Source organism: Mus caroli, unplaced genomic scaffold (assembly GCF_978045245.1).
Source record: "Mus caroli unplaced genomic scaffold, Mus_caroli_1 scaffold_15, whole genome shotgun sequence".
Classification (NCBI taxonomy): Eukaryota; Metazoa; Chordata; class Mammalia; order Rodentia; family Muridae; genus Mus; species Mus caroli.
In genome coordinates, this window is record NW_028227270.1 from 40,273,877 (window position 1) to 40,298,321 (window position 24,445).

General features: G+C 42.5%; 1 protein-coding gene across 1 annotated transcript in view; it reads left to right on the forward strand.

The window, feature by feature from the left end:
* The window catches only part of Adgrv1 (adhesion G protein-coupled receptor V1), a 504,170-nt gene that overhangs the window by 392,899 nt on the left and 86,826 nt on the right, over window positions 1-24,445 (forward strand). Inside the window, exon 88 of the mRNA XM_085830825.1 lies at window positions 9,680-9,837. Coding sequence (XP_085686951.1) covers window positions 9,680-9,837 — 158 coding nt within the window. The remainder of the gene's footprint in view (window positions 1-9,679; window positions 9,838-24,445) is intronic.

The following is a 24,445-nucleotide window of genomic DNA, read 5'->3' on the forward strand; positions in this document are numbered from 1 at the left end:
TTGGGTTTTCTTTATTGTGTCTACTTCCCTTTTTAGGTCTAGTATGGTTTTGTTCATTTCCATCATCTGATTGGATGTGTTTTCCTGTTTCTCTTTAAGGACTTCTACCAGTTTGGTTGTGTTTTCCTGTTTTTCTTTAAGGACTTGTAACTCTTTAGCCATGTTCTCCTGTAGTTCTTTAAAGTCCTTCTTGATGTCCTCTACCATCATCATGAGATATGCTTTTAAATCCAGGTCTAGTTTTTCAGGTGTGTTGGGGTGCCCTGGACTGGGCGAAGTGGGAGTGCTGGGTCCTGATGATGGTGAGTGGTCTTGGTTTCTGTTAGTAAGATTCTTACCTTTACCTCTCGCCATCTGGTAATCTCTGGAGTTGTTACAGTTGTCTCTGTTCAGAGGTTGTTCTTCTGGGGATTCTGAGTATCCTCTGTCAGCAGACCTGTACAGACTAAGTTCGGCGGAGTCCCGGAGCCAAGATGGCGCTCCCTGCAGGGCAGGTCACTGTTCTCCGGCTGGGAGGGTGTCGGATGTCTGCGGCCCCAAAAGGGTGCTGCCTCAGTGGTTCTGTGGCTCCCGCCTGTCCCAGAAGCTGTCTGCCTCTGTGGTCCTCACTCTGACCTGTAGAGACTAAGTTCGGTGGAGTCCCGGAGCCAAGATGGCGCTCCCTGCAGGGCAGGTCACTGTCCTCCGACTGGGAGGGTGCCGGATGTCTGGGGCCCCTAAAGGGTGCTGCCTCAGCAGCTCTGTGGCTCCCGCCTGTCCCAGAAGCCGTCTGCCCCCGTGGTCCCCACTCTGACCTGTAGAGACTAAGCTCGGCGGAGTCCCGGAGCCAAGATGGCGTTCCCTGCAGGGCAGGTCACTGTCCTCCGACTGGGAGGGTGCCGGATGTCTGTGGCCCCAAAAGGGTGCTGCCTCAGCGGCTCTGTGGCTCCAGCCTGTCCCAGAAGCTGTCTGCCTCTGTGGTCCTCACTCTAACCTGTAGACTAAGTTCGGCGGAGTCCTGGAGCCAAGATGGCACTCTCTGCAGGGCAGGTCTCTGTCCTCCGGCTGGGAGGGTGCCGGATGTCTGCGGCCCCTAAAGGGTGCTGCCTCAGCAGCTCTGTGGCTCCCGCCTGTCTCAGAAGCCGTCTGCCCCCGTGGTCCCCACTCTGACCTGTAGAGACTAAGCTCGGCGGAGTCCCGGAGCCAAGATGGCGCTCCCTGCAGGGCAGGTCACTGTCCTCCGACTGGGAGGGTGCCGGATGTCTGCGGCCCCTAAAGGGTGCTGCCTCAGCAGCTCTGTGGCTCCCGCCTGTCCCAGAAGCCGTCTGCTCCCGTGGTCCCCACTCTGACCTGTAGAGACTAAGCTCGGCGGAGTCCCGGAGCCAAGATGGCGTTCCCTGCAGGGCAGGTCACTGTCCTCCGACTGGGAGGGTGCCGGATGTCTCGGCTACTGTATTTCGTTTCCTTATTTATATTTGATGTTGTTTTAAGTGCGAATTTCACTATTGTCTGAGTTGCCTCATGCTCATAGGCTTCCTTCCTAAGACTTCCAAGTGCTGGAATTAAAAGCACACACGTCCCCTTTCCTTCTAGCAAAAGCAAGGTCTTTTAAAGAAATGTAATGTGAGCTCGGTCTGGAAGCTTTTGTCTATGGAAGTTGCGTTCAATGGAGGCCCTAGCTACAGAGTGAGAAACCCTCTCATGAGGGCCACCACCAACAAACCTACATTCTTTCCCCTTCTTCATTGTGTACTCACTGAATATGTTTTAAGTATGGCCACTGCATTACTTATAAAATCCCACTAAAGCCAGTTCGAATGTGGAAGAAGGGACATAATTAGAGAATTATAACCTATGCATTCACGTGGATGTTCTAGAAATAGGAAAAATAAAATAAAATAAAATCTAACAGCCTGGAATTAGCCCTGGAATCAAGGTTGTGTTCTGTGTCTCAAAAATATTTCTCACTTCTGGTTTGTCACAAGTAACTACACTCCCCTCACTCACATGTGGAGAACCACTGAAGCTGTGGAGCTGTGGGAGAGTGAGGGTTGTTCTTGTGCGCATGCACCAGCCCCCAGCATGCCTTTCCTTCCTGCCCCACCACTCCAAGTCTTCCATGTGCTCAGTTTAAGATGAGCGTCACTCTTTCTGCAGTCAGAATGCTCAGTCTGCGGTTTTCAGCCTCTCCGATTGCTGCTTTGCTTCTTTCTGCTGTTTTGCTTCGGGTTCTTCCGGCTGATGGACGCTCCATGGCACTAAGATCCCTGGGCTTGCAGAGTCCCACTACTGCTCTGTTAAAAGAGAAGTAATGATTAATTTGCTGACTCTAATTAACTACTTCATGTCCCAGTCGTGACTAGCACAATACACCTCAAGCTTTGACTTTATATCTACGTCCACATCTATCTCTATATAAACATGCAAAGGGAGAAGAGAGAGGGGAGAAGACATCCTGGAGATCTTGTAAAAGCACAGGTTCTGACCCTGGAACTTGGTATGGGCGGAGAGTTGGTGTGTTTCACGAGTTTCCAGTTGGTGCTGATACTCCTGTTGAAAAGAGTTGGTTCAGAAGCACTGTGCATCCATTGTGGTTATGACCCCCAATGGACCATAATGTAGCAGCTCTATAGGCCCTTCCAATATACCTAGTATATAGTTGATATTGATATACTGGTTGGACTTTTATTGAGCTGAGCAGACAAGAAATACTGACTTCTCTCCTCATTCTTTTAGGTGAATGGCTTTTGAAGAGTGCTAGGACCCAAACACGGGTCTAACTGTACAAAGCTCTCTGTAAAAACATTTGAAAAGTGGTTCCTGTCCTTAAATGGGGTGTGGGCTTATTTATCACTGTCTTTATTGCAGTTTGCAACTATTTTTCAAAACCACAGGTGATAGTGAACATATTAATGCTACAGGCAACTTGACTCCATCTCCCTTGTACATGCAATAAGGCAAGTAAGATTATATGTTGATGTTTTGTGTCTAATTCATGTATTGATGCAGTATCCTATCTTGCATGTAGCAATTATTGCTATCAATGATAGTGATAACAATTAAGATAATCTCAATTGTGGAAGCTCTTCCAGAGCCTGACCAATACAGATGTGGATGCACACAGCCAACCATTGGACTGAGTGTGAGAACCCCAATGGAGGAGTTAGGGGAAGGACTGAAGGAGTTGAAGGGGTTTGCAACTCTATAGGAAGAACAACAATATCAACTACCCAGACACCTTGAAGCCCCCAGGGATTAAACCACCACCCCAAGAGTACACATGGAGGGACCCATAGCTCCAGCTGCTTATGTAGCAGAGGAGGGCCTTATCTGGCATTAATGGGAGGGAAGCCCCTTGGTCCTGTGGAGTCTCAATGACTCAGCATAGGGGAATGCTAGGATGCTGAGGCGGGAGTCGGGGGTGGGGGTGGGGGGTGGGGAGGGAGCACCCTCATAGAGGCAGAGGGAAGGGGGAAGGGATGGGGGTTTGTGGAGGGGAAACTGGGAAGGGGGATAGCATTTGAAATGTAAATCAATAAGGTAACCAATAAAAGAAAAAAAAGATAATCTCAACTGTGCAAATATTTCAGTTTAGAAAGATACTCTATATTGGTCTTCTCTGACCTCTTAAGTCCACACACTATCCCAATGAGGCACACCACCTTGTAAGGCTTAGCTGAAATTTAATCCTAAGATTATTGTGGTTTAAAGGTTAAACTTTATGCAAGTTATGAGATACGCGTGTGCAGTTGCAGGAGTGAAGAGTCCGAAGCAGGAGGATCACACACTGGCGAACAACCTGGGGTACTACTGAGAAGCAGACCAGTGGGTTCACAGAGTCATACTCTGTTTCACAGAAACCCAAGGGCCTAACGTGATGGCTTTAATCCCATCATTCAGGAGGCAATAGCACATGGATCTCTGTGAGTTCAAGGCCGGGCTTGTCTCCGGACTGACTGAGTTCCAGGCCTGTCTGAGCTTCTTAGAGAGATCCTGTCTCAAAAACACCATACACAAAAACCAGCCAAGATAAGTAAAGCTTAATTATTAACTAAAATGCATTTTAGAATTAAGTTGAGTATGAAAATTACTGTATGCTTTACAACAGAAATTCAGAGTAACATATTTTAACATCATTATTCTTCACCTGATTAAGCCAGTGAACATATTTACTTCATTTTCTTTATAAAGCAAAATTGTTTTAAATAAGGATAGTTATTTATCCTTATCAAATATTGAATATCCATATTCTGGATTGATTATATGTTGTGTGAATTTACAGAATAAAACAGACAGATCATCTCCATTACTTTCCAAATACAGTAAGTGAATTTACATGCTCAGGAGGAAAGGTTGGTGGAGACAAGTGTGCCTTTTGCTATGGATGCCATCTCTGAAGATGTGCTGAGGAAAGCTAACCAAGGAGATGGGCACATGAACCTGTGAACAATGCTGAGATGCTGAGAAGAACTTAGTCTTTGGATTCTTATTCCGCTTACATTTCCTCCATCCTGTCTCATTACCTATGTGACCCAGCTGTGACCCAGATGTCAGCCAGCTGGATGTCTTCAAGTTTCCCAGCCCACTGGGGTCAGCTTGTTCTTTAAAATAGAATTTAGATGAGCTCGAACCACAATCTTCAGTACAGCGAGTTCCCTGTGCCCCTTCAGGAAAGGTCAATTACTCTAAGCAGTGTGTCTCTGAGCTGCTGCTGCTTCTGAGCCACTCAGGAGCTGACTTCACACAGACAGCAACGAAGTGGAAGACCCACACCACACACAGCCATGTTTGTGAAAGCTGAGTCAGGTGGCACATGGGAAGATGGTTCGGAAAGCATAACGAGTTGCTGATGGTGGTGACAACCTCACTAAACTAGAATGTGATCTCAGGCTCTGTGAATGCTGAGGGGGAACTTGGGAGAGGAAAATCTGAGAATAATGAGATGCGTTTGCTTGTAGCATTTGGTTAAAAATAGAGGAGAGAGTGGAGTCTGACAAGAAACATTAGCATGGTCTAATAATAAGAGGGGGAAAACTATCAAAGTTTAAAAGAGAAAACCAAAATGTTACGTGATATTTAAAACCTAAAACATACAAGAGTGTCCAGTGCTCAGGAAGGGGAAACACTAGAGTCCTTTGGAGCTGGTGAGCTGGGAATTTTAAAAAAACATGGCTTTGCTAATCCTTTTTAAGAAAGGAAACCCACATGGCCTTCATCTAATTTCCTAGATTCTGCCAGATCTCTTCAAGCTGTGGTTGCCAGCGTGTTAGTTCACTGCCCTGATGTGTGTGCACGACTCTCTGTCTCCTTAGCCTTCCATCCCATTTCTTCCAGAATTTGTTCCTAGCTTAGGAAATACTCTGCCATGACACAAATTTCCTACCGCCTCATATCCATTTCATGGGAACAAATACTCAGAGCTACCAGGATTTAGTTACTTAGTTGGAGGGGGAAGAAATTCTGATTGGCTAGATTATTTTTTTAAAAGAATAAGATATAGTTCATTTATTTTGGCCCTTTTAAAAATATATGTTATAAATTTCCTTACACCCTAGTAAAAATTCTATTGCTAGAAAGTTAGAATGCTATTTTTTTAAGTTAAATAAGGCCTTAGACAAGAAATTAAGACTTTGTTATAATTCAGAACATGCAGTGACTTAGCTTTCTCCAGACTCCTCCCAAAGGCTGATCACAGAAGTGTCAGGTTCTCTCTGTCATCTGCCCATGGGATTTACTCTTATAGCCCTTGGAGGAACTCTGGCCAGTTCAAGTGTGGCAAACGTGGCTCTAGCAGGCCTTGCCCTTCTCTCCATTTCCTCTGCCTTGTTAAAATCTGTTAGGTTACTTACCTAAAACTAGCCACCATGGTCTATTCCCTTATTTGGCCACTTCCTCCTCCTGAGGCTGACTGCCAAGGTTCATCTATCAAAATATTAAAGTCTAGGAATCAAAAGCCCCCTTTAATTAACCTAATTAACATGCCCAATCAAAATATACCACCTCATCCTAGCCCATTATACTACAGACTTCCCGTTTTTCTCTTCTTAAAAATTACACCTGCAAGGTCATGGGTTGCTGTTTTTCTGAGTCAGAGAGCAGTCACTTTGAGTTTTCTTCTCTACTTAATAAAGGCATCTCTGTGCAAATTGGTGTTTGGGAGTGGCTTGTGCCTAATTTGGGACCTTCTTGTACGTGTCTGTGGGGTCTCCTTTAGCCCTGCTTCATTTGCAAATGTTTGTGTGTCAGAAGTAATCCTGGATTCCCTTATCAGTAGTTCAGGAGGCAAATCCTTGTTTTTGTTGGAGGGAGGTGGATAGAGTTTGCTCAGCTGGACAAATTGTTTGTGAAGGGAAGCATCTTGAAATACTGCAAATCACAGCTAGAGAGGACAGGAGGAAGAGTTGCCAGTCAGATGTCAGAGGAGCAAAGCAGTCCTTAAAAATCCAGGCCCACATTGTGTGGGTGGCAGAGGTGGACGCTTTCAGTGGCTTACCATTCATGACAGGTCATATGGGATAGGGCTCTGAAGGAACAGGAAAGGAAAACCCTAGTACTTTTCCTTTGGGTGTTTCCCCCCATTAGCTGAATGACCCATTACAGCAAAGTCGGAGAGGTCATGAAACAGTGGCACTTGACATCTTTCCTCCTTCTGAGATGTGCTATTGAGATGCCCAGTTATCTCTGACCTTCTGAAGATCTACTTTGCCTGTGGACCAATGAACCATGACGGTCATTGCTATCCAGGGCTCAATTTCCAAGGATTATGAAATTCTGCAAGTAGAGGGCTGACCCTGACTATTGACTGCTACTGGGTAATGTGAATGGTTGGCCCACGTTCTCTGTCTACCAATGCCATGGTGTTCCGTTTTTATTATTATCTTTTATTTATTTCTATTTATTTATGACTATACACCTAGCTCAAACCACAATAAACTCGATACTTATTCCTAAGTTTGACTGTGATAATAGCTTTCAAGTAAAAGATAAGGCAGGCAGTGGAGCCCAAGTGTAACACCATACATGTGTATTCTCATCCTTCATCAATACCTGAGTTCTATATCTATGATCTGTCATTCAAGTGGAAGACAGCTGCTACTTGTTGGAAAAGCATGTTAAAAAAAATCAGAAGACAACAAAACCATCACTTGCAGTACAGAAACATGTTTAGTATCAAACCATTAATGTTTGCTTGTTTTATTTAATCATAGGTCTTTGACCCAGACAAAATAGGCCTGACTGAATAAAGCTAGGTACAGAAGAACTCTTTGTGACATCCAAATTAAATTCTAAAACAAGGGAATTTATCATTCTGACATCCTTTTGCAAATGCAGAATATTTTGAAACATATCTTAAAATGTACCAAATGAACATACATCATGTTCATTTGACTAAGGCACTTACCAATGTAGCTTAGTTTAAACTCTTTTATTGTTTATTTAAAGATTTATTTTTTATTTTAATTATGTATGTGTGCCTGTATATGTGTATATGTGGGAGGTGCCGTAGTTTGGTTTTTATCGTTGTTATCAAATACCATGATCATAAGCACCTGGGAAAGGACAGGGTTTATTTCACCTTGCAGGGTTAGAGCCCTTCATGAATGGAAGTCAGGGAAGGAGCTCAAGGCAGGAACACCAATGCAGGAACTGGAGCATAGACCACATAAGCATGAGCTCACTGTCTTGGCCCCAAGGATGCTCCGGGCTTGCTTTCTTCTACAATCTAGGACCACCTGCAGAGAGTTGTTAGCACAACGCATGTTGGTCATTAATCAAGAAATTGCCCTACAAACTTGCCTACAAGCAATCTGGAGTCACTGTCTCATTGGAGGTTCCTCTTCTCAGGTAACATTAGCTTGTGTCAAGTTGACCAAAAAAAAAAAAAAAAAAAAAGTAGAATGTAGGTGTCTACAGAAATCAGAAGAGCTGAGAAGAGGATACAGGATACACTGGAGCTACTATGACAGATGTTTGTGAGAAGCCCAAAAAGGATACTCAGAACAAACTTGGATTCTCTGTAGCATGGTACATTCTTCCAACTGTTGAACCATCTCTCTAGCTTCTTCATTTAAACGTTCAGTATAGACATTGTGTTTTCCCCAGTTTCAAGAACAAGTTTTTAGCCAACTATCTAGTTTTGTATTTTTGTTTGTTTAGTTGTTGTTTCTACAACATAGTATTTTTATTGATTACTTGGGAATTCCACACAATTCACCTTCATCATGCTGGCTTCCCATTCCTCCCCGGTCCACCTTTCCACCTTTGTGCCCTCCCCAACATATACCAAGTCCAATTTGTGTTCACCATATATTTATTGGAGCATGATATTTTAAGATTTTTCTTCTAAACATATTTTCCTAGTCTTTTCTTTGGAGTTTATTATGGCTACAATATAATGTAGATCTACAAATGTTATACATCAAAATAACAAAGGAAGCTGGAGACAAATAAGAGAGATACACTCTCAGTGTCTCAAGAACTTTCCCTTCAAGATGAAAGTTTTCATCTCAGAGGAAACTGTGTCATAGCAAAACCAAGATAGTGTCAATGCCAGGGTAGAGAATCTACAAATTTGTAATAGATACTGTGTGTATGCATGCACATGTGTGTTCTTGTATGTGTGGGTTCACATGTGGAGAACAGTAGCCATCCTTAAGTCATGGCCAGCACATCTTCTATGTTGAGACAGGGTCTCTTGTTGGCTTATAGCTTGCCATTGGGTTAGGCTGCCTGGTCAATAAACCCTGGGATGTGTCTGTCTCCTTTCCAAGGCTAGGATATAAGCACATATCTAGCCTTTATGTGTGTGCTGAGGATCACAGATAGGCCTTCACAGAAGGCGTTTTTACAGAGTCACTTCCCCATTCCTAGCCTTCATATCCCAGCATGCTCCCCAGGGGATATTTAGAAAAATGGAGCTAGTGAAAACAAGATAAAGAAATGCTTTTTCTTAAGTCTAGAATTAGTGGTTTAAAACTTTTTGTGTGTGTTTAGTAAACTAATTCAGCAAATTTCATAACTTCTACTATAGACACCATTTTAACTTTTTTTTGGTCTAGGTTTTTTTTTGTTGTTTTTGCTTTTGTTTTTGTTTTTGTTTTTTTGAGACAGGATTTCTCTGTGTAGCCTTGGTTGTCCTCACTCTGCAGACCAGGCTGGCCTTGAACTCAGAAATCCGCCTGCCTCTGCCTCCCAAGTGCTGGGATTACAGGCATGTGGCACTACTGCCTGGCCCCATTTTAACTTTTATTTTAAAGATATATGAAGTCATAGAAAGGCTAAATATTCCTAACGTCTGTTATTCAAAATGCACTGATACACTTCAATATGACTCTAATTGTGAGGTTCAGGTGTACTAACTCTACGCCTTCTCATTTAAAATGACATACATGGTACAATGCAAATGTCAAAGAGTCATTTGGCATGCTTATTTGGATATTTTCTTATTTTCCCAAGAGGCAAACTCACGCCAAAACCTCTTCAGCGAAGCATAGAGAAACCTGTAGCTTCTTCTCTGTGATGACTTTAGTCTGGTAAAGACAACATTTCCTGTTGCCAGCATCTAAATACAAAGAGCTAGGGCAAAATGGTGAAAGGATTAAATACTTATATATACATATGTATGTATAAACGTACACACACACACACACACTCTTGATGTTGTGCTTGTCTGAGTTACTGCCTGCCTCCTCTCTTTCAGATGCTTCATCCCAAACATCTATGCTGCTCTGTTCACGGCTGCTCTTGTTCCTCTAATGTGCCTCGTGGTGGTATTTGTGGTGTTCATTCATGCCTACCAGCTGAAGCCGCAGTGGAAGGGTTATGATGACGTCTTCAGAGGACGAACAAATGCAGCAGGTTGGGAAGGACCTATTTTTGCATTTTAGAGATGGGTACTTATTTCTCCAGGGGGCTAAATGCCATGGAGAATTGTTGTTTTTTTTTTGGGGGGGGTGTTGTTTTGTTTTATTTTGCTTCTAAATGAAATGAAAGGATGAAAATAGGTTCCGCTTACAGCACGTAGTTCAGCCTGGAACTAAGCTTTCTGCTGCCTTCTGCTTGGAACTTCCTGGCAGCTCTCCTCCTTCAGGGCTTGTGGATTTTACTGCTGTTTCCAGTTTCCCTTAAGGTGTCACTGTCCAGGCCAGTGAGTCACCAGCTTTGGGAAATCGCTTCCCAGGTTTTTCCCAACTCAAGCAACAACCTGCATTCAACCTGTGAACTCATTTCACTTCTAGTAGATTCTGAGATGTCAGAGTCAAGCAAACCTCTGCGGTGCTCGAGAGTGTTGGATTTTGCTTGTGGCTTTCTGATTGTGCAGACAGATGTTTTAAAACATGTGTAATCAGACAGCCTCATAAGTGGCTACACATGTCTGCTTACTTAACAGTGCAAATCTTTCCAGCTCACATTGGCTCCCACTGTGGCTCATTTTTTCCCTTTGAATCATGCTCAGCACCGGTTTTTATGGTCGGATTCTCTTTCTGTTGTTCTTAGAATAGAGTTTCCTAAGAATTTCCTTAACTAGGAAGGAACAATAACTGTACACCTACAGACAGAAATTGTCAAACACTGGAGAAATTGAGGGGAGAGCTTTGAACTGGAAAAGGGGTAACTTGTGGGCCAGTGACCTTTCCTGTTTTCAGCTTCTACAAATCTAATATTGAATGTATGGCCATCTTGAAGGAATTAATCACATTTTAGATATCACCCATGAAGTCCCTCAACCCATGTCTAATACATTACTATGGGTTAGTTGATATTGTCACTTAAAGGATACATGTGACATGACACAGCTTTCTCGCCCCTAAACTGGATCAGGGTGCAAAAGCATTCTTTATGGCTGGATGAGAAGTTCACTCTCCTGTGTTTCTTCAATAGCTGCAGGGTCTTGGCACCTTGCCAGCTCGTCTCCCATCTCTCACTTTGCATAATCATGTGTACAGAGAAGTGTTTGTAGCCAGGAATAGCTTTACATTTATTAATACAAAGGAAATATTCAATGTAGAAGTCCTAATTTTTCTTCGAACCCGGAACATTTTCACGCAATGTGTGACTCACTGTAGTAAAATGCCATTATGTTTAATACTCTGCTCAAACCTTCTTGTTAAAATAGGATGCACTGACCTTTAAAATATCCAATTTAAGTGGCACTGCAGGTTTGTAAGCTGTTTTATTACCTTTATGATCCTTCTTCCATACTCAAATATAGATAGTAGCTAAAGATAACTTATTAACAAAAAATATTAAAAATAAGATTAATGTATCCTTCTTAGAAAGGGGAACAAAATACTCACATGAGCAAATATGGATACAAAGTGCCAAGCATAGACTGAAGGAAAGGCCATCCAAAACTGTCCCATCCCAGATACAGTCACGAAACTCCAACACTATTGTGGATGCTAAGAAATACAGGCTAAAGGGAGCCTGATATAGCTGTCTCCTGAGAGGCTCTGCCAGAGCCTTACAAGTACAGACTTGGATGCCCATAGCTAACCATTGCACTGAGTGCAGGGTTCCCAAAGGAGGAGTTAGAGAAAGGACTGAAGGAGCTAAAGGGGTTTGCAACCCTATAGGAAGAACAATATCGACCAACCAGAACCCCCAGAGCTCCCAGGGACTAAGCCACCAACCAAGGAGTACACATGGCTCCAGGTGCATATGTAGCAGAGGATGGCCTTATCAGGCATCAATGGGAGGAGAGGTCCTTGATCCTATGAAGGCTTGATAGATGCCCCAGTGTAAGGAAATCGAGGTTGAGGAGGTGGGAGTTGGTAGGTGGGTGGAGGAACACCCTCATAGAAACAGGGGGAGGGATGATGGAATAGGGGGTTCTGGGAGGGGGGGATTGGATAAAGGGATAACAATTGAAATGTAAATAAATTTTAAAAAATAAATTATATTTTTAGAAAAATTTATATTCAACAAAACTGGAAAAAAAGATTAATGTATTTCTATGGACCAGACAGAGTGCATAAAATGGTGATCTGTGACAAAACCTTACTATTTCCTGAGACAAAACCTTAATATTTCCTGAGACAAAAAAAAAAAAAAAAAAAAAAAAAGCGGCTGTGAGCTGGCATCTGCTCTGGTGGTAAAGTGGAACAACCTGTAAGATTGTAATCAATGGCAGGAAGATGCTGGCAATGGGTCATTCCTGGCAGAAGCTTGGGAACACTGCTGTAATAGCTTCAGCTTTGATTTAAAGGAATAGACCAACCCAAGAATACAGCCACAGCACGTTAAATACCAAGCTCTTTTTTTTTATTTTTAATATTTTTATTACATATTTTCCTCAATTACATTTCCAATGCTATCCCAAAAGTCCCCCATAGCGCCCCCCACTTTCCTACCCACCCATTCCCATTCTTTTGGCCCTGGCATTCCCCTATATTGGGGCATATAAAGTTTGCAAGTCCAATGGGCCTCTCTTTCCATTGATGGCCGACTAGGCCATCTTTCGATACATATGCAGCTAGAGACAAGAGCTCCGGGGTTCTGGTTAGTACATCATGTTGTTCCAACAATAGGGTTGCAGATCCCTTTAGCTCCTTGGGTACTTTCTCTAGCTTCTCCATTGGGAGCCCTGTGATACATCCAATAGCTGACTGTGAACATCTACTCCTGTGTTTGCCAAGCTCTTCAGGGTTAGAGCCGATATCTATGTAGCTATAACACCTGCATAGAAAAAGAAAGACCACAGCATCAACTGCTCCCTGAGGGCTCTAAAAGCCACAACGGGGAAGGGGCGGGGAGACAACAACAAAACCGTTCCAATGATAAAGGCTGACCAATAAAGAAAGAGTTTCTATTCAATATTAACTGCAATCTGAAACTGAAGGGAAACTAAGCATAAACCTTAAAATGTAACAAATGGTGAATGTAATCCAACGCAGAGGTCTGTAAGAGGTGAAAGGACCCTGAAAGTAGAACACAGTGAAGAGCACGCTGGGCCCCTGCAAGCCACTCTGTAAAGTGCTTCCCCACTCTATCTGTTGTGTAGAGCTTTACTGAGATGCAGTTTATATAACACAAAGCTCCTCTGTTTAGCCCACCTAGTCTGTGGAGAGTTAACATGTTCACATAGCTGTGGAACCTCACCGTAGTCTAACTCTAGAACGTTTCCATTGCCCCCTAAGAAGATACACGTGTAGGTTTTGGCATTGATGCGTATATTGATTGCTCTTAGGTATGTATATGTAGGAGAAGACTTGCTTGCCCATAAAGTGACTGCACTTAACTGTCAAATCTGCAAAACTGTCTTCCGCAATGGCTACAGTTTGAGATGGGGGAATCTCATTGTATTGCCCAGGCTGGTCGTAATCTCAGATGATCCTTCTGTCTCTGCCTCCCAATTACTGGGATCACAGCAGCCTACTTGGTCTGTTTTTAAATATAAGGATTATTTTTGTTTGTGTCTGTTTGTTTTTAGTAAACAACCCACATCTGTTTGTTTATTTATTGTCTATGTTTTCATGAGGCAGAGTTGAATCCTAAGACTAGACACCCTGGAGGGGATAACTTATTTAACTGTATCTTCTGATATGAAAGATGGCATATTTCTGAGAGTACTTAAACATGATAGATAGATAGATAGATAGATAGATAGATAGATAGATAGATAGATAGATAGATGGATGGATGGATGGATGGATGGATGGATGGATGGATGGATGGATAGATAGATAGATAGATAGATAGATAGATAGATAGATAGATAGATAGATAGATAGATAGATAGATAGATAGATGAAAAATGTGGCCTATTTCAGGAATAATAACAAGCATACTGCTAAAAATGTTAACTACACAAGTATTGAGGTGAACTCTAAACACATCAGAGAGGAGACAGTCAGATCATGAACAGAGTCCAAAGGAAAGCTGGGGAACCACCAAGGAAGCAAAAAAAGGGAGAGAAAATTAAAACGAGGCTAAGGTATAAGAACAGATCTTCCAACAGAAGAAAGGAATTGGAGGAACCATAAACAGCACAATTTGAAGAGATAAAGCTTCAGAAATTTCTGTAATCTGTATAAGTATACATGAAATCTATATGTGCTGAGAGTACTATCAAAATTCTAAGAACATTTTGAACATGTGTGTATTGGAATTTTGGAAACCTGGATTGTGTGTAACTTTTCTTTGCTTTTGGCTCTTCCTGTAAGCAGACAACTCCCACTTAGGACTTGAGAATCTATAGCGTGCTCAAATTTACTGTTTGCTGAAAACTTCAGTTTAAAGACAACAGGAAATTTGGAACCATCTTCTCTTTCTCTGAGCAGCTGGGGTTTCCACCCTCCTGGACACTGGAAGACAGAGCTGGAGTGTGGTCTAGTCAACTCTCCCAAAGGCCCAGCATAGCTTGCTGTAGTTCTAAACATGCAAAGGCAAGAATTCCTCCTAAGAAAACTCAGACAGCTTAGAGTTTTATTGAATTTCCCCTTCATTAAAACAGTTAAGCAGATATAGTTAATACTAGAGTCAGACATACTTGAATACCTGAAAGGGGTTACATCATTCCATTTGGCCTAGAATCTTCCACTGTCTTTAGAATTGTTCTCCAAATTGCTCCCTTCCCAGAATCTATATGCCTGACAAAAGGGCCAACTTCCCCAAGTATATGACCCTACTGAATATAGTATCAATGAGAATCCTTGCATCTTACACTTTAAGTGACTTTTTGTTCCTTCTGACATCCTTAGTTTCACTCAGCATTCAAGAAAACTGGTGAACTCTAAAGGAAAGGGGGCAGGAGCTCCAGCAAAGTCAAATACCCTGGGCACTGAGGTAGCCATCTTCTATACCTTTCTTGCTGAGCAGTCCTGGAACAGCCTCACAGCATTGCCTTGGGAACCCATAGTTGACCTCTGTGAACCTGATTGTTTAAGGTCAATGGCTCTCTGTGAGAATCACTAGCTTTCTCCTCCTTTCTGTGGCTACTCAAGAATGAGTCATAAAGGTATCGTAAACCGCATTTCAGTGTCTCTAACAGCATTTCAAATGAAGCCTATAATTTTCAGGTTCAGGTTTGATCTTGGGCAACAATAAGCTGGTCTCTCCTTTTAGACTTATTTTAAAAGCCGCTGACTCCTTTCTGAATCATCAGCCAGTTCTTACTTGATGAAAGATATGTGGACCAGAGAAAGAAAATTAATTGCAAGGAAAAGAGGAAGTAGGTGGTTATGAGTCCTTTTGTTGTAAAGATCTCTACATAGGTTTCAATATATTCACAAAACTGGAGAGGAGAGTGGAGTCCAGGGTCACACCATCCAGAACACACCTGATATGGTCTGATCTCAGAGGCTATGCATAGTTATGGTCAGTACCTGGATGGGAGAGGTGGCTTGATCCCACTGGCCATGAGCAAGGAGACTCTCTGTTTTAGAATTCCCTGGAATGGTAATGGCCAGTGCTTGAGTGGGAGCATCAGTACCGCAGAATGCTCCTAACCCTTGTAAGGCTCATTCTCTTTATCCTTAGAGTTAACAATAATAGGTAAGATAACTTTCCATACTCTAATGGAAATCATTGAAAACTTATGATGAACGTAAAACATTTTACCACAGCTCAAAGTTAAGTGACTTTTTAAAATTGCTAACATTTAAAAATGATTCAAATAGATACACAAAACTCACTGAAATGCAAATGAATAAGAGAATAAAGAAATAGCCTCTAAGAAATGAAATATCTCCATACTGCCCTGTACAAGCAAGCTGACTGACTGCTTCTCTCTGTGGATGTGGGTGCTCCTTTCTACAATCACAGTGAGAGTCTTATTCCCTCCATAAGTCTGGGTAGGCTTTGGTTTTGCTTACACAAATCTCACCGACATGATGCTGTCTCACGATGGGTCTAGTGTGGTGGAGGACTAACACGTTTAACTGTCTTTATCTCGGAAACCAGCCACCATGTATGTTCTGTTTTCCTGAGATGACCACACCAATAGAAAGATCAAGCTAGCCAGTGAGGAACAGACATGTGCAGAGACATGTTTAGCCATCCTGCAGTGTTTGGAGATGGGGGTAGGGGATCTTAGCCCTGCTTCTAGATATGTGAAGAAACCATCTTGTAGGATCCAGCCACACAGAGCAGAGCAGAAACCTGACACAGGCAGCTGCAGGACTGTGGCAAAACACAATTTTAAGTGACTGGGTTTTGTGCTGCTTTGTTACAAATAGTTGGAACATCTAGATCAAGAAGTCTCGTGTTTCTCACTTCAAAATTATGTATTCTTATCATTTTAAGATTGACTTGCAGAAACATTCATGGATTATAAGTCAAATTGCAAAAATACCATTTGAGATATCATTTGATATATATATATATATATATATATATAATGATATATGAGTGTATATATATATATATATATATACATATACATATATATATATATATACACTCATATATACTCAAGCCGTATAGCTTACATTAAAGCAAAAAGAGAGTCATGTTTCCTAGAACAGTACTGCATGCTTGCCTGAGCTCCAGAGTGAGCAACACAACAGGTTTCACAAACAGTGTCTGGGCAGCAGACGCTGGTTTGCAGTCTCGTCCCAGTTTTACTGCAGAAAAGAAAATGAAAACACAGGGGCTGGAGCTCCAAGGAAAACCCCACTCTTCACTATACAATGAACCTCTTCACTGTACAGCGAATACACCCCTTCACTTGAGTCTTTGCAAGCTCAGCCCAGCCTTGCCACATCCTGTTAGCAGTGATGGGGGAAATCCCAGAGGTTTCAGGAAGCCTCTAAGACCTAGGTCTTCAGAGATTCAAATGAGAAATCTTTAAACTCCAGTTACAGTGTGGTGTTAATGCTTCCTCCCTTCTTTATTGGTTTGTTTGTTTGTTTGTCTTATCTTGTCTTTTGCATTTAGGATTAATCACTAAAAAGTCTTAGAACTGGATTGAGGCTGTGTCTCAGCTGTAGGGTGTTTGCTGTCACAGTTCCTGGGGTTAATTCCTCACACTGTAAATAAGCGAGCAAAACTTTCTAGCACAGTCTTCTCAGGAATTCCCCCACGCCTTTACCTGTCCTCATGAAAATTACAGAATAAAATCAAAGAGTTTAACGTTTAAAGTTATTCTCAACTCCCCAAATTATACATGTAACCAAAGAAGAAAAGGGACTGGAGGGTCTTTCTCTATAACTCACAGTTTCTGAATATCCTTTTATTAACAATTAAGTGGGATGTTGGTGTTGGTGTTGTTAGTGTTTTGAGAGCTCCACAGTAAGTGTTTAGTCCTCCGCTAACTCTTCCCAGGTCCACTTCCCACTTCCTACCTACGCACTCAGCTTATTCCTGAATGCTTCAGTGTCAGGGTATATTTTTATTTCTTACCCACTCTTACTGGCAAATGTCTGACAGGGGTAGCTTGCTATCAATAAACAAACATATCTTCTAGCGAGGCAGATTTCATAAAGCATGCAAGAATAAGTGAATGGACTGTGTTTGCCTATGTGACAGGTATGAGTTTCCGAAGTCCTGGTCTACTTCATGGTCACCATTACCATCAACTGCACTACCACGAAGATTCATCATATGCCAGGCACTGTTCTAAGAAGTTAGGTGTAGGGAGAGCTTTTATCTCAGAGTTTACATGAAACAAATACTCTTACTTCTATAGTCGGACAGGAAAATACAGGCAACACTAGAATGGAGTTGTAATGAGAACTACAGGTGATGCACTAAGTTCTGCAGAGCCACTGTGGGTCGACGTTTTGCCTTGCCGTTGGGGTTTGTGAACACTGCTTGGGCAGACAAAACGGGGAGGTGCTAGGCTACATTCCACCCTCAGGTGCCAGGCTCACGGAACTCCCACCTGCTGGGATGGGGGGGGGTTGAAGAATGCAGCCTAAGATGGGGGCCCCAGCCCGGGTGAGAAATGGAGCAGGCTGAGGCCGAGTCTGGGGGTCCCAAACTCCCAGAAACCCAGAAACGTGAGGAGTTGGCAGGAGTAAGCAGTGATGAGCCCGTGGCTGGGAGGTGAGGGAATCTGGCTTAGCTCTGGGGTGAATGTCTGGAGCAGAGGGGCCTTCTGTGGAAGACTTAGATGGCACAGCTCTGTATGATTAATGTTTCTTGATGAGGGAGGGAGACAGTCCTTGTCCAAATTGTTTATTCATAGTAGAAAATGGAAACATACAACTTACTCAGGATGGACCAGAGATTAAATACCTTTTGCAGGAAGGAATGTCTGGGAAGGGAAGCTTATTGGTGAAACCCTCAGGATAGCCCATCTAGACAGCTCAATAGCATGGAGAACTCTGTCCTCTATGTTACATGTGCAGTGGTCATGATCCTCACGTGGAGTGTCGTGGTCCCATGCTCTAGGACAGGAACCAGGTGGGGAATAGATGTAATGCCTACTGTTCTCAGATATGAGAAGTACCGGGGGTTCTGAATCGGCTCAACCTTCCCAGTTTTTGTCTGGTGACACAGTTCCACTTGCCCCACAAGCCACCATGGCAGCCAGCACCTATACTGACCCCTTAGCATTTTTTAAATCAAACTTTCCCCGATAATCTCAATATGTAAACCTTAATTTTAAAAGATGTTCATAAAAATGATCATTAGATTCTCTTCCCCAGGAGAGCTTGAGGGGTTCTTGGCTGGAAACTTTTTTTTTTTCTTTGCATTTTCTACTTCATATTATTTCTAGTGAAAACTCTCCCTCTATTCTTATTACTGAAACACCCAGTTTTTTTTCTATCTCTTAGTTGATACAGTTGTTATGTTACTAGCCTATTTTATGAGATTATTTGATTGATAAAATGCCAACATCTGTAAGTGCTTAATAAACTCACTAGAGTATACTAACAGCTTGAAATTTGTTTCTTCTTGTTAATTTAATACCAGACAATGTGTAATTGCATAATTTTTGTCGAAAATACTATTGGGGTTTTCTATCCCACCTTTGGTATTTTTAGTTCCAAAGTAAAAGAGACAAACCCTTTATATTTGTAATAAGCCTTAAAGCACCAGAGCTAGGCAGATACCAACCCTCTGTGATATTCTATCTACTTCCCTGTCAGTAGCCCTGAGATACCTTTTGCCATGTTCTGCCTGGGCTACTACTCCAACGGGCTGGTCCTCATGGCCATGTCCTCATGATCCATCTATCCTCTTTCCTCTTCCTCCCTGGTCCCTGTCTCAGATCCCAATCCTGAGACCTCTACCCCTGCCAACAGCTCTCTTCTGCCCAGCTACAGGCTGTAGGCATCTTTATTAAACTAATAGTTTTAAAGAGCAAGGTTTGTACAACAAAAGCTGACATATGTGAGAATTCACTTCTCTCAAGGCAACCAGACTTTGGGATACAGAATTTAGCCCTATGCTACATGGTAACAAACCAAACCTCAACACACATTACTAGGAGATCCTTTCCGTAACACACTTTGTGAAATTCTCTCAAGTAGTCCCTTGCCTTCCTTTTTGGTCATTATGTCTTGATGGCTCTGAATGGCTCTGGCTACCACTCAGGACATCATGGCTCGTAGATGTAAAGAACAGGCATTTCCCACAGTTACAGGGGCCAGGAGTCCCCGATGTGACTTCTGATTCAGCAGTGCCAGCTGATTTGGATCCCGAGGACCATCCTCCTGCTGTGGTCTTGCTGTGCACTCGCAGAAGAGAAAGACATCCCTCCTGCATCTCTTCTAAGTCATTGATCCCATTGTGAGACTTCTAATAACTGATCTTGTCACCTCCTGGAGGCATGTTACCACCATGTTGGGAGTCAGGCAGGCTCCTTGTGAATTTGATGGCTAGAAGACACAGTTCCATCCATGACACCGGATTCCATCGTCTCCTAGTTAAGACTCTTGTCACTGTCTTGAGACTGTGTCCCTTGGTTCTTGTTTACCTCTGTGTTATGCTGAAGCAATCTAAAGTCCAAATTGATCATGCCATTAAAGTAATCTAATGGCGACAATCCTCAGATGTTGAAATTAAAAGAAAAACCTTACTATTTCTGAGGGAACTTCACACACCTGTGCTGTACTTACAGCCTTGCCGCTGTGTACCTAACAGCAGTGTAACTCTAATAAGTCTGGATTTAACACAGCTAAGCTCACTCTTGTGTCCTGGGTTCATTTATGGTAGTTTCAGAAGCAGATAGAGAGTAGAACTGTATCCATATTTTTTAAATGAGGCACGGTATTGTTCTCATACATGTACCTATACAAGCGTGTGTGTGTGTGTGTGTGTGTGTGTGTGTGTGTGTGTGTGTGTAGAAGTTAGAAAACAGCTCTTGGGAGCGCCTGTCATAGTATCTGGATATCAAACAGAATGTGAAGTGTGTGCACAAGCACCTCCATCTGCTGAGCCACCAGTCCACAATGGATTTATGCTTTGCTCTCCATCTTTATGAGGTTTTGGTGGACAATATAGTCTGTGTGGTAAACAATACAAGCATGTATGGCTATCAAATAGTCCTGTGGCTACCCTTGTCATGCCACATCCTATTTGTCCAGAGAATCACTAGAACATTCTAATTGTTCACAATTAGACTTACTGACTTTTAATATATTTTCTTCTTGCTCATTTCCAATTTAATAAAAGTGTTAAATTTCAATTTTCCTGGTGGCTTATGCATTTTTCAGAAGGATTTACTCTTCTTCAAATCCTGCTTTACTTATCTTTTCAAAGTTACCAATGACTCATTTCTTTCTCGTCCTCCGAAAACTCTATAAAACAGTTATTCTTGTTTATTGCTTTGATCTGGAAGCAATTTTTTAGTGGATGATAGCACTCTTCCATCCTCTCCTGGCAAAGGAAAAGACAATTTCTCATTTTAAAAATATGTCTGTCCAGAATTAGCATTTACACTATTGCCAATGAATGTATATAAAATTTAGCTAGACAGTAGAAATACCAGGTTTTTTAGCCTGTTTTATCTTGGACTGTTTATATTCTGTCGTGGTAATGAACCCCTCAGCTGGCCTCTCCACCGTGGTCCCTTAATGCACAGTTGGGCAGCTTCTTAGTTGCAGACTCTATTGTAATTTTTCCCATGTACTTTTTACTGCTGTTATTATTATTTCAAATCCTTCCTACTCATGGTTCAATGTTTACATTACTCCTTATGTAAATATAGTTCTCGAAATATAGTTTGTATGGATGCACTTTAAACTGATTGGCTAATAAAATATTAGAGATCAGATCTGCGAGTGAATAAAAGTAGGGTTGTTATCACTAAAAAGGTAGAAACTGGGAATGAATGATCTGGGAAATGAGAAGTCAGCTTATATTGGAGGCACAATGCCTGTGCTGTAAAAAAAAAATCAAATAGGAAAATAGTATTTTTGCAACACATAGTTTTTGAAGAAATGTACACTATACCAGCAGTGATGTACACATCACTGAGCTAAAAGTGCACTCCTTCAGGGCCCTTATTCCAAACAAAATAAGTGGTGAGGTGGTACTTTCCTCTAGACCAGCTGCACTAGGTCACTTTTGCACTTAGCAGGAGCTGGAAATATCTTCCCTCCTCACATTCCAGGACAGCACAGCTCTGCCATCAAAGGTTGGTTCCCTGTTTTCAGAGCCTGGTCTTTGCTTCCACCGTTTCAGCTCTGAACTGAGGCAGGTGCGTGCTTTCAGGATCATACACACTCCTCCCTCGTGTCACCATTTTTCCTTCCATGCCTCACCCAGTAAGGCCTCTGCAGCTCTTCCAGCAGCACTCTCTCATTTGTCCTTGGTCCTCAGGGTGACACTCTCTTCCCAATCCCTTCACTTCCCTCTGAACATGGACACTTCAAGGGCATTTGCATTGGCTCTTTCGACTTCCTCACCAACTGGCTTTCCTCTTTAAGTAGTTTGGCTAACCACCAGTGTAGTCTAGGCCACAGACTAATCTTTATTATTCTTTATTTTGGCAAAGAACTCATGGAGATCTATGTGTCTCTGCCTCCCCAAGGCTGGGATTAAAGGCATGTACCGCCATGCTCAGTGATTAATGGTCAATGGACAGTGGCAAGCCTTCTTATAACACAGGTACCAGATTGTTTTGTGGTCAGTTTTATATTCCTGAGAACAGCTCTGTATGTAGGTGTGATGTTCATTTTCTACATTTACAGACATAGTTATTTAATAACAGAAAGTATTACAGGGTGCCAATAAAGAATAAAGTAATTAAATAAAAATAAAGATAATAAAATAATATATAAAATAATTGTGGGCCAATTAGTGGTATTCCATAATAGACACTAATTTATTCTAAGCAAGCTTACCTGGCCCATATCTGCTTCCCAGAAATCTTTGAATTATCTTTAATTGATTCTCAAGTAATCTTTGAAACAGAGCCCACTGCCATAAAATGTTGCATTTAATGCCTTCTGTCTATACAAGAAATTAAAAACAGCATGATGCTGCCACCCTCAGTTTTCCTTACCTCACCTGCTCAGTATCCTTGGCTGTCTCCTGTTCACCAGGGTCCAGCCCTTCTTCCCTACATAGCTGCTCCTCAGGATCACCTCCCATTTTTATCTTTCATCTATTTTACCTTCTCTTGGAACTGATTTTGCTAATTTTTCCAAAGATGTCTTACAGCTTAAATCTCAGTCCTCTGGGTCTCCCTCACAATCTAACGACATGCATCGCTTTACACAACCTAGAGGTGCTTCCTTACAATGCTGCTGTCTCATCAGGCTAGCACCATTCCTCTCCCTTCCTCCCTTCACCCACGAGCCCCTCCAGCAGTTTTGCTCACCACCTTCCCTTCCCAGCTCTACCATGAGGGAGACTCACTCATCACCCATGCCTGTGTACACCAGACCTACCAGCTTCTTTCTCATCTGCATACCCTTAAACTCTTAGGCTTCAGCCAGTACTGACTGCTAGCCCTCCTCAGAAGATGCTTTCCCTTAAGGTAGTGACATTTTCATTTTCTTACTCATCCCCTGTGTCTTAGTCAGGGTTTCTATTCCTGCACAAATATCATGACCAAGAAGCAAGTTGGGGAGGAAAGGGTTTATTCAGCTTACAATTCCATACTGCTGTTTATCACCAAGGAAGTCAGGACTAGAACTCAAACAGGTCAGGAAGCAGGAGCTGATGCAGAGGGCATGGAGGGATGTTCTTTACTGGCTTGCTTCCCCTGGCTTGCTCAGCCTGCTCTCTTATAGAACCAAGGCTACCAGCCCAGAGATGGTCCCACCCACAAGGGACCTTTCCCCCTTGATCACTAATTGAGAAAATGCCTTATAGTTGTATCTCATGGAGGCATTTCCTCAACTGAAGCTCCTTTCTCTGTGATAACTCCAACTGTGTCAAGTTGACACAAAACTAGCCAGTACACCCTGCTAATGGCTCTTCCTTAAGATCGAATTCCAAAGCGACTATGTTCTCTAGGGACTGCTTCTACTATCCATGTCAGGGTAGCCAGGAATTTTAGAATCTGCCAACTCCATCCCTGCTCTGTCCCCACTTAGCAGCACACACATCCTCGTGTGCATTTAGGATGGATACTCTTCATTTTCCCTCCAATGGCTTATCCTCAGGAAGTGTGAGAAAGTCTCACGTCGTCATCTGCCTCCATCAGCTCTTCTGATCTCAATATTATTTCTCATGCTTTTAATTCATGTTGTTTTTGCATTTAGGAGAACTGTGTAATTTCTTTCACTCTCTAGTCATAGCCACTCAGATCACTGGTAATCATAAGTGAATCAACAGAACCTTGAAGGTTTCTGAAATTCTGCTCTCATGAGTCTATAGCCACACTGAATTAGAATCTTTGGTGATGGTTTCCCATCTGCCATTGCTTTCTGATGTGTGGTACCCTACAGTTCTGTGTCTGCACTGTGTCTCTGCCCCTCCACTTACACTGTGGGAGGTGCTCTCCTGATACTCCTTTGCCTTGGGCCTTTCCAGTCATTTACTTAGACTGCTGCCATTGTGGGTGGGGGGCTGCTCTTGCTTCCTCTCATCAGCCTGTTTACTTTCCTGGGAGATAAAGCTCTCTTTCAGTCATGGGTACCTCGTTTTGTTTTTTTGTTTTTTTTTCAGAAATGTGAAAGGGCTCTCTCTATGGGATGCACTATCATTCTGCATAGCTGGTCCATTGCTATGAGATTCTTCTCATTTCTCACTTCTGTGAGCTTTTAACGGTAGCCAAAAGGAACAACCTACTCAGACTTAGAAATGTGCCTTTCACCTTTTTTTTTTAATGCTATTCTTATTCCTCTAACCTCAATATTTACATGTTTGCCTGCCTTCAAGGCCAAGACAATAAGCTCCAGTCTTCATCTTCATGAATGCATTCCTAACTCTACTGGAGCCAAGGATCTGTGGGTACATGTTCACATAAAAGTATACATACACACAGGCATACACACAGACATGCACACACACACACACACAGACACACACACAACAGTATACATACACACAGCCACACAGAGACGGACAGACCTCCACACAGAGAGACAGAAATACACAGAGAGGGAGAGAGACAGACACA